The following is an 8,120-nucleotide window of genomic DNA, read 5'->3' on the forward strand; positions in this document are numbered from 1 at the left end:
AGGATATCAAAAAAAAAAAAAACACTATGTCTGCATTCCTTTGTTTTATTATCTAGTGTCTAGTGTAAAATGATGGTACGTGACCTTAAATCAGTAGGAACCCGTAAACATTCATGAAAATCAACCGCGATGCCTCTGGTATTTGGCTCCGATCTCACTGATTAGGTATTAGCGTTTGGCTCCGTCGTAACATAAATCCCTAATTGTGTTTCAACAGGTTAAGAACAGAAAGATTAAAGTATATATAATTATATTATCAGGGTTTAAGTTCCACTACAGAAGATCAAATGGGCGACAGAACAAACAAAGGAAATAAAAGGATCATACAGGCCTCGACGGAAAACATGACATTCAGATATCTTGCATGTGCAGCAGGTCAAATAACTCCGGCCCCGTCTTCATTCTGCCCGGTTGGATGATGACCCCGATGGAGCAAAAACCTATGTTTTTCCTCCAAAACGTTTATCCTGCATTCCAGGTCACGCCACGGTAGAGCCTCCAGTTGTTCCTGTTCACGGCGCTTGGCAACTTCTGCCTTTAATTCTTTTTCTGTGACATCCAACTAGTGAAGGAGCACATCATTTTTTCGCTGCTCTATTTTCAAATCCCTTTTCAGCCGTTGCCTTTCCTGTACCTCTTCCTCCAGTTCATCCTTCTTTGCCTCAAAAACGAACTTGGCGGCCATCATCTCCACCTTCGCCTGCCTCAGTTCTGCGCCGGTCGTTACGAGTGCAGCCTTCAACATCTCTTCCCTCTTGACCAGTACGGCCTCAACGAGGTCATAATCTGCAGACTTTTCATCTACGCGGATGATGTCGATAAGTGCGTCGATCGAGAGATCCGCTAGGTCGTCGGGACTAATGGCGTGGTCAGTGACGGGTTCCTCTGACATTTTCTTGGGATAAGAAGATGACATATTGCAGTAATAATGGAGAAGGGTAGACAGAGAGTTGAGAGAAGGAGTTACTGCATGGTAGAAGTGAAGAAGGGTTGGTACTTAGTAGGGTTAGGGGTTGTCAATAACGGGCACGTATATTTATATTTATATATTATATTATAATGTAGGTAGAAAGTTGCTTGATATCTTTTTTTTCGTAACTAATGTGTCTATGTGTCAATAATGGGGCTTTATTTTCAGGAAAATAAAACATTAAATTAAACTACTTCGATGAAAAAAAAGAAGAAGAAAAGATAACATTTATTTAGTGAGTAATTAAGGTAAGCAACTAATGTTGACATAAATATAACACAAATTTTGAACAGTCAACATTAAATTCTTGCGTTGTAAAACGAGTGTTTCGTTCCTCTCCTACTTATTAATTATCTTATTTTTTCGATAACAATCGGTAAAGAAACGTACAACGCACTGAACCATTTTAAAAAAAAAGATATAATAATAGAACAAAACGTTTCTTTGGTGGTCGTGTGTTGATAAACCCCATTTGTAGGGTTTATCTTGTGCTTGATTTATGGGATTTTGTACCCTTTTACCCATATTTATCCATTGAAATAGCATGGTTTTATAACTTCTCCTTTAATTGTGCTTAAGAGTGAAAACATGCTTTTTAGGACTTAAAATAGCTAAATCTAATTCTCCTTGATTCCATTAGATGCCTTGATATGTTTGCTAAGTGATTTAGATTTAGGAGGCGAGGATTGGACCAAGGGAATGTAGGAAAAGCATGTAGAAATGGAGAACTCATGGAGAAATAAAGGAAACGCAAAAGCTGTCAACCCGACCTCCTCGCACTTAATCGGCCATAACATGAGCTACAGAGATCCAAATGATGCGGTTCTAGTTGGGTTGGAAAGCTAACATCTGGGGCTTCGAAACGATATAAGATTTGCTATGGTTGAACTGCGCATGGTGACGCGAACGCGCATAGTACGCGCACGCGCCGTTGCTGCCACCTGGTTCACTTAAAGCAAAACGTGGCCAGCGAATTCTAAAGCCTTGTGGGCCCAATCCAACTCATTTCTGATACTATTTAAGCCAAGGATTGAAGGGAGAATGAAGATACTTTTCATACTTTAGAAGTTAGTTACCATTAGTTTAGTTTTAGCTTAGTTTAGTAGTGAGAGTTAGTTTCTAGAGAGAGAAGCTCTCACTTCTCTCTAGAATTAGGATTAGGATTAGGTTTAGTTCTTAGATTTAAGTTTTAATCTTTGCTTTTTTCCACTTCTATCTCTCAATTCTTTGTTGCTACATTCAATCTTCTTCTATTCTTTTGTTGTAATTTCCTATATGTTGTTCTTATGTTTTGTTGTAGATCTAGTATTGTTCCTTCTACATTCTTCCAATTCAACAAGAGGTAATTCATAATAAATGTGTCTTCTTTGCTTTTCTATTGTTGATCTCTTATTTTTGTAGTTGTAGATTCCTTTAATTCTTGCATTTAATAATGTTTACTTCTATTGCACTTTATGTGTTTGTTGAAATGTCTCTTTTAGTTTTAGTGTAGATTTTGTTCCTCTTGGCCTAGGTAGAGTAATTAGTGACACTTGAGTTATCTAATTCCTTTGTTGATTGATAATTGGAGAGATTGCTAATTGGTTTGGAGTGCACTAAAGCTAGTCTTTCCTTGGGAGTTAGCTAGAACTTGTGGCTCAAGTCAATTCATCCACTTGACTTTTCTTTATTTAGTAAGGGTTAACTAAGTGGTAACAATGAACAATTCTCATCACAATTGAGAAGGATAACTAGGATAGGACTTCTAGTTCTCACACCTTACCAAGAGCCTTTTATAGTTGTTAGTTTACTTTTCTTGCCATTTATAATTCTTGTCTAAAAATCCTAAAAACCCCAAATATAACTCACAACCGATAACAAGACACTTCATTACAATTCCTAGGGAGAACGACCCGAGGTCCAATACTTCGGTTTATAAATTTTAGGGGTTTGTACTAGTGACAAACAACTTTTTGTATGAAAGGATTATTGCTTGGTTTAGAAACTATACTTTACAACGAGATTTTATTAGTGAATTTCTAAACCGTCAAAAATCCGTTCAGCATGTGTCATCTTGGTATTTTCCATAACTCCTGGCCCAAGTTGCTTGCAAAATGGCTGGAGGTCCTATGAAGATCTTAGTTAGTTTGACTTGGTTGAGCCCGATGGTGTAAATTGGTTTAGGGTTTTCCCTCGCCTGGATGCTCAGAAGTGGAAAAGTAGAGGTGTAATGTCACGCGGACCCCACGTTCAGGAGTAAGCATGTACTTCAAGCCGAAGTACGTTCAAAAGCAGGTGTGCAGGGATACCAGGGTCAGGGGTACGAGTGTACTGCACCCCACTTAGATAGAAAGAAAAAAGGTTTGTTCTGTCAATCAACATTTTACATTGAATGCAATTAAATGCAAATAAAAAATTTATCATTTAATACAAATGTGATCATTCACGGTTTTTTAATGGGTTTAAGATTCCCTAATCTACACAGTTACAACATGTATTTAATTGTTTTATCTGATGCTTCCCAATATTAACTATTATCGATGAGCTTCATCAAAATTGCAAACAACAAAAATATCTTTCACGTTTCCCATTTCCCATTTCCGAATTCCCAATTCCCATTTTCCATTTCCGAATATCGAGGCAAACTGGAAAATGAAAACGAGACTGCCCACCGCGGTTTGGCAGAAGAAAGACACTTCTTCTTATAAGTATAGATAAATATAGGTATAAGTACATATATTAAATGTATTAATTATCCATAATGTTGGGCAACAAAACGTCTGACGCGCTAAGTACCGATAATGTGATATATTATATACATATATATATTTATAGATAAATTAACTTTTATAGGATAGAAAATTAGTGTTACAGTTGAGGATATAAACGTTTTGGAAATTGGTATTATCGCGATAAGTTAATAATTTCCGATAATCCCTCAATAACCCCCTCCAGCCTCTGCGGAGCCCTTGCAATTGGCTGGATCTTCCAAGACAAATAGAAAGGAAGGGAACGTGCCCGTCGAGCATGAATGTCCGCTGAATCTTCTTCCTCGCGATATATGGGTGAGGATTGCCACTAAGGTTGCATCGAATTCGATTCGTGATCTGTTCAACATGCAGGCGAGTTGCAAAGTTTTTCTGGATGCAGCGAGTTCCGAAGCTGTGTACCAACATGTGACGATGCGTGTTATACCATTAGTGTCCTTTTTATTTTACCTTGACCGGCCGGAGAGGAGGTTCATCGATCGCTGCGTTGAAGCAGGAAATGCGGATGCTATACTCCGACAGGGGTTGACGAAGTATTTCTGGATTGTCCGCCATGGCATTGGGATGGAACTGCTTTCTAGGGCTTGGAGGGAGGGCAGCATCGAAGCAGGTTACCTGTCTGCCATGTTGCTACTGTGTGATCACGAGAACGAAGAAGAAATGCAAAGGGGTGTTGAAATGTTAGAGTCTGTCCGTACTTCTGGAGACGTCAAAAGCTGCAGGGAGTTCTTCGCAGACATTTTCTGGGAGTGATGGGTTGACGAGAGACCATTGGATCCGGGACATGCCGTGGCTTGTCGGTCCACGACTTGCACTACCCGCGGCACCATGGCTTGTGTGAATGATGTGTCCCGTGTCTCGTGTGTGCACTGCTTGGCGGATTACGAGGTCAGGGTTTTTCTGGAGATGTTTAGATTTTAGTGAACGTGGTTGATTATCAACTCTTGTCAATCTACCCCCGAATGAACTGTTGTGGGGTTAGCTTTATGCAATCTGCCAAAACAGTAGTTAGCAACTGGCGATTTGTTAAGAATCTATTTCTTGGTTGAAAAAATGGCAGTTTGATCCAATAAATTAACATAATTAATTCGCATTGTTGTTCACGCATTACTGCATAGCTTCATCCGAAAATAGAAAAAAAAAGAAAACTCAAATGCTGCGGAAATTAGATATAATTAAGAAAATCGAGTTTTACGTAGGGGTTACAGAACATCAAAAGAACAGCTAAAGAAACAAAGCAAATAAAGATTTTGAACATAGATGCCGTTGGTCATATAGCCTCGACATCGTCTCCATTCTGCCTGGCGGGCTCCTGATAGTTAGAGCCGTGTGCCGTTGCCGGATCTTGACCATATAATTGGCAGACCAATAACCCTAGCTTGATCTCCACAGCCTCGAGCCTGCCTTCCATTTCACGCCACGGTGCCATCTGTTGCTGTTCCCTTTGACAAAGATCGGCAATTTCCACTTTCAACTCGTTTGCTTTGTCTTCGAGTTCGCGAATAGTGGTTTGATGCTGTTCCACCTCCGTGCGCAACTTCTTTTCCAACCGGCGGCCTTCATCCAGTTCACACTTCCTTATACTCGCCCTGACTTTCGCGGAGATTGCCTCCATCCTCGCCGTCCTTGCTTCGTCTTGTGTCCTATGAAGACTATCACTCAAAAACCTCATCCTCCGTTGGAGGGTGTCGATTAGATCTGCGGTTGAAGGTTCCTCGAGGTCGCCGGGACTAATGGCGTGGTCGTTGAGGGATTCGTGCAACATTTTCTCGGATGAAGACGGGGAGGTCTGCTAGACGACGAAGGCCCTTCAAGCAATGATTTTTCTCCCGGCAGAGAGGTTAGAGATAAAGGTAGGGATTATAGGAACTGACGAATGGTTATGACTTGTGACGGGCTTGTGCATTGATATACATTAATGAAAATCAAAATTTAAGTTACGAATAAATAAATTAATACATTTTAATGTGTCTAATTAATGTATGTCTGCTATTTCTTGAAAAATGAATATAATAATGCCCCTGGTGGTTTTATCGAAAAACGAAGAAAAAGACTGGGGAAACGTGTGCTGCATCGCTTGCGCAGAATTTGCAATAAATGAAAATCTTGGCAATGTGACATTAGAATAGACAGGAAGGGCTGAAGGGCTATGGACTGCTATGAATAACGTGGCAGACGGGACCGGCAGTGAGTTTATAAAAAAATGATTACTTGGCTAGGCAATGGGGAGTTACCGAATGGGAGGTCAGTAACGGGGTACAATTGTTTTTTCCATAACTAAAATTTTTAATACGAAACACAAAACACATAAATAAAATGATACCAACACGAGTCACAGAATGGCAAAATCATTACATAATACATAATACATATACTAGGTTGGATAACCAAAAAAGTATGGTGAACCCAATCCTATCCTATCAATCAAAGAGGTGGACAAATAGGATCAACTCATAGTCTGCCCGACAATGCACGCACGAAATATGAGCAGCACCTCCATCACCGTCGTTTACGTGCCACCCTCTTCCACAGCGTTGATGGCGGTAAATAGCACCCATGTTTCCACGGCTTGGACATGCATGCGAAGAACAGACTAGATTCTCTGCGTTTAGCATTGGCACGCGATGCAGGTGTGTCCACGTCCCCTGGATAACGCCGCGGAACTCCAATTTGCAGATTGTTAGGGCACTGGCCGCCTCAAGCCCACGAAGTGTTTCTAAGCCTTTGTTCTTTGACTCGAAGTTGTCACGTAGCATCAGCATCATGAAAACTGTGTACTGGGCTGCCGAGTGGCCATGGGCTGTGACAACGTGCATTGTTTCCATCCCTGCGAAACGACACCCGCCGAGAAAAAGGTCAGACACAGCAGACCGAAACAGAACTTTCAGGTGCCTGCTCTGCCTACATCGCGCTAAGAAATTTCTTGCCGGCTGGTGCATGGGACTCAAACTCCACCACCGTTGGTCCGAAACTGGAATCGAGGCGCATCGGTAAACGAAATCCTCCTCCCCTACATTGCGTGCAGCGGTGCACGACATCCTGAGACTGCACAAGTCCCTGACGGACTGTGCTGCGGTCCTCCCGACAATTAAGGTCCAAACATCGTGGGGAAGGTTGGCGGACCCTGTCAGATGCTCCATCTCCTCTCCTTGTATTGAATGCCTGACACGAAAGATGAATGGGTGGTTATGTGTAAGTAGTGGAAAACAGAAAGGACCCGGTAGTATACTGTTGATGGCTGTTGTTTAAGGTGCCTTTATAGGCACCCGGCGCCGGTTGCGATGGTGTCCCATCGGTTGCGTACCGTGCCTCTACACCAAGACAGCCACTCACACCGCTTTCTTTAGCAATCACGTCCCTTGTATTAAAATTATTTTTTTATTAATTTTTTTTAGATTTTCCGGTCATGACACTAGTAACTAATTATAGGCGGCCACCACAATGAAGTGAGGATCCATGGCTTTAACTGAAGTCACCCGTGAGATTAAGACAAATGTTTCAGCTAGGTGGGTCTTTAACTTGATCTGGTTTTATTAAGTTATATATTAAATTAAATCTTAGGTTCAAATTATACGGTGTAAGTTTAAAGAAATCAATATATTTTTAGATTAATATTTATATTAATAAATTTGAATAAATTTTTTTCTTCAATAGAAAAAAAAAACTACAAAATAAGTCATAATTCATATATTTAAATATAAATAAATTACAATAGAATAAATCATGTTGAAAAATATTAATTAAATAAAAAATTAATTTAAACCTAAAACATTAGAACGTTATTCATATTTATAATTAAATTTGATCTTTACTACTGGTGCACGAATTGTGAATCACACTTTTCACAACTAGTACCACTAACCAGCAAGTGCACTGGGTCGTCCAAGTAATACCTTACGTGAGTAAGGGTCGAATCCCACAGAGATTGTTGGTTTGAAGCAAGCTATGGTCATCTTATTATTCTTAGTCAGGATGCTAACAACAGTGTTTTTCAACTTCAATTGTAAAGAGTCAAAGGGCATAAATATAAATACTTATTGTGCAATGATGGAGAATATGTTGGGGTTTTGGAGATGCTTTGTCTTCTTTATTTCAGCTTTTCTCTTGTACTCCTCTTCACACACGCAAGGCTCCTTCCATGGCAAGCTGTATGTAAGGTGTCACCGTTGTCAATGGCTACTTCCCGTCCTCTCAGTGAAAATGGTCCAAATGCTCTGTCACAGCACAGCTAATCATCTGTTGGTTCTCGATCATGTCGGAATAGAATCCCTTGATTCTTTTGCGCCTGTCACTACGCCCAAAAATCGCGAGTTTGAAGCTCATCACAGCCATTCAATCCTTGAATCCTACTCGGAATACCACAGACAAGGTTTAGACTTTCCGGATTCTCATGAATGCCGCCA

The 8,120-nt window shown here is 40.5% G+C and overlaps 2 protein-coding genes across 2 annotated transcripts; one reads left to right on the forward strand and one right to left on the reverse strand.

Moving 5' to 3' along the window:
- LOC107620602 lies at positions 3,490 to 4,470 on the forward strand. The gene is made up of 2 exons (XM_016322736.1): positions 3,490 to 3,625; positions 3,905 to 4,470. Exons 1-2 carry the CDS (start codon positions 3,490 to 3,492, stop codon positions 4,468 to 4,470), a joined length of 702 nt encoding a protein of 233 aa, XP_016178222.1.
- LOC107620601 lies at positions 6,138 to 6,857 on the reverse strand. The gene has a single exon (XM_016322735.1). It carries the CDS (start codon positions 6,855 to 6,857, stop codon positions 6,138 to 6,140), a length of 720 nt encoding a protein of 239 aa, XP_016178221.1.

Source organism: Arachis ipaensis, chromosome B10 (genome assembly GCF_000816755.2).
Source record: "Arachis ipaensis cultivar K30076 chromosome B10, Araip1.1, whole genome shotgun sequence".
Classification (NCBI taxonomy): Eukaryota; Viridiplantae; Streptophyta; class Magnoliopsida; order Fabales; family Fabaceae; genus Arachis; species Arachis ipaensis.

What these genes read in the sequence shown, in the direction of transcription:
- LOC107620602 (XM_016322736.1), top strand. Translation starts at nt 3,490, where the DNA reads ATGAGCTTCATCAAAATTGCAAACAACAAAAATATCTTTCACGTTTCC. An exon ending in AAACGAGACTGCCCACCGCG is followed by an intron (nt 3,626 to 3,904) that starts GTTTGGCAGAAG and finishes AACCCCCTCCAG; the next exon opens with CCTCTGCGGAGCCCTTGCAA.
- LOC107620601 (XM_016322735.1), bottom strand. Translation starts at nt 6,857, where the DNA reads ATGGAGCATCTGACAGGGTCCGCCAACCTTCCCCACGATGTTTGGACC.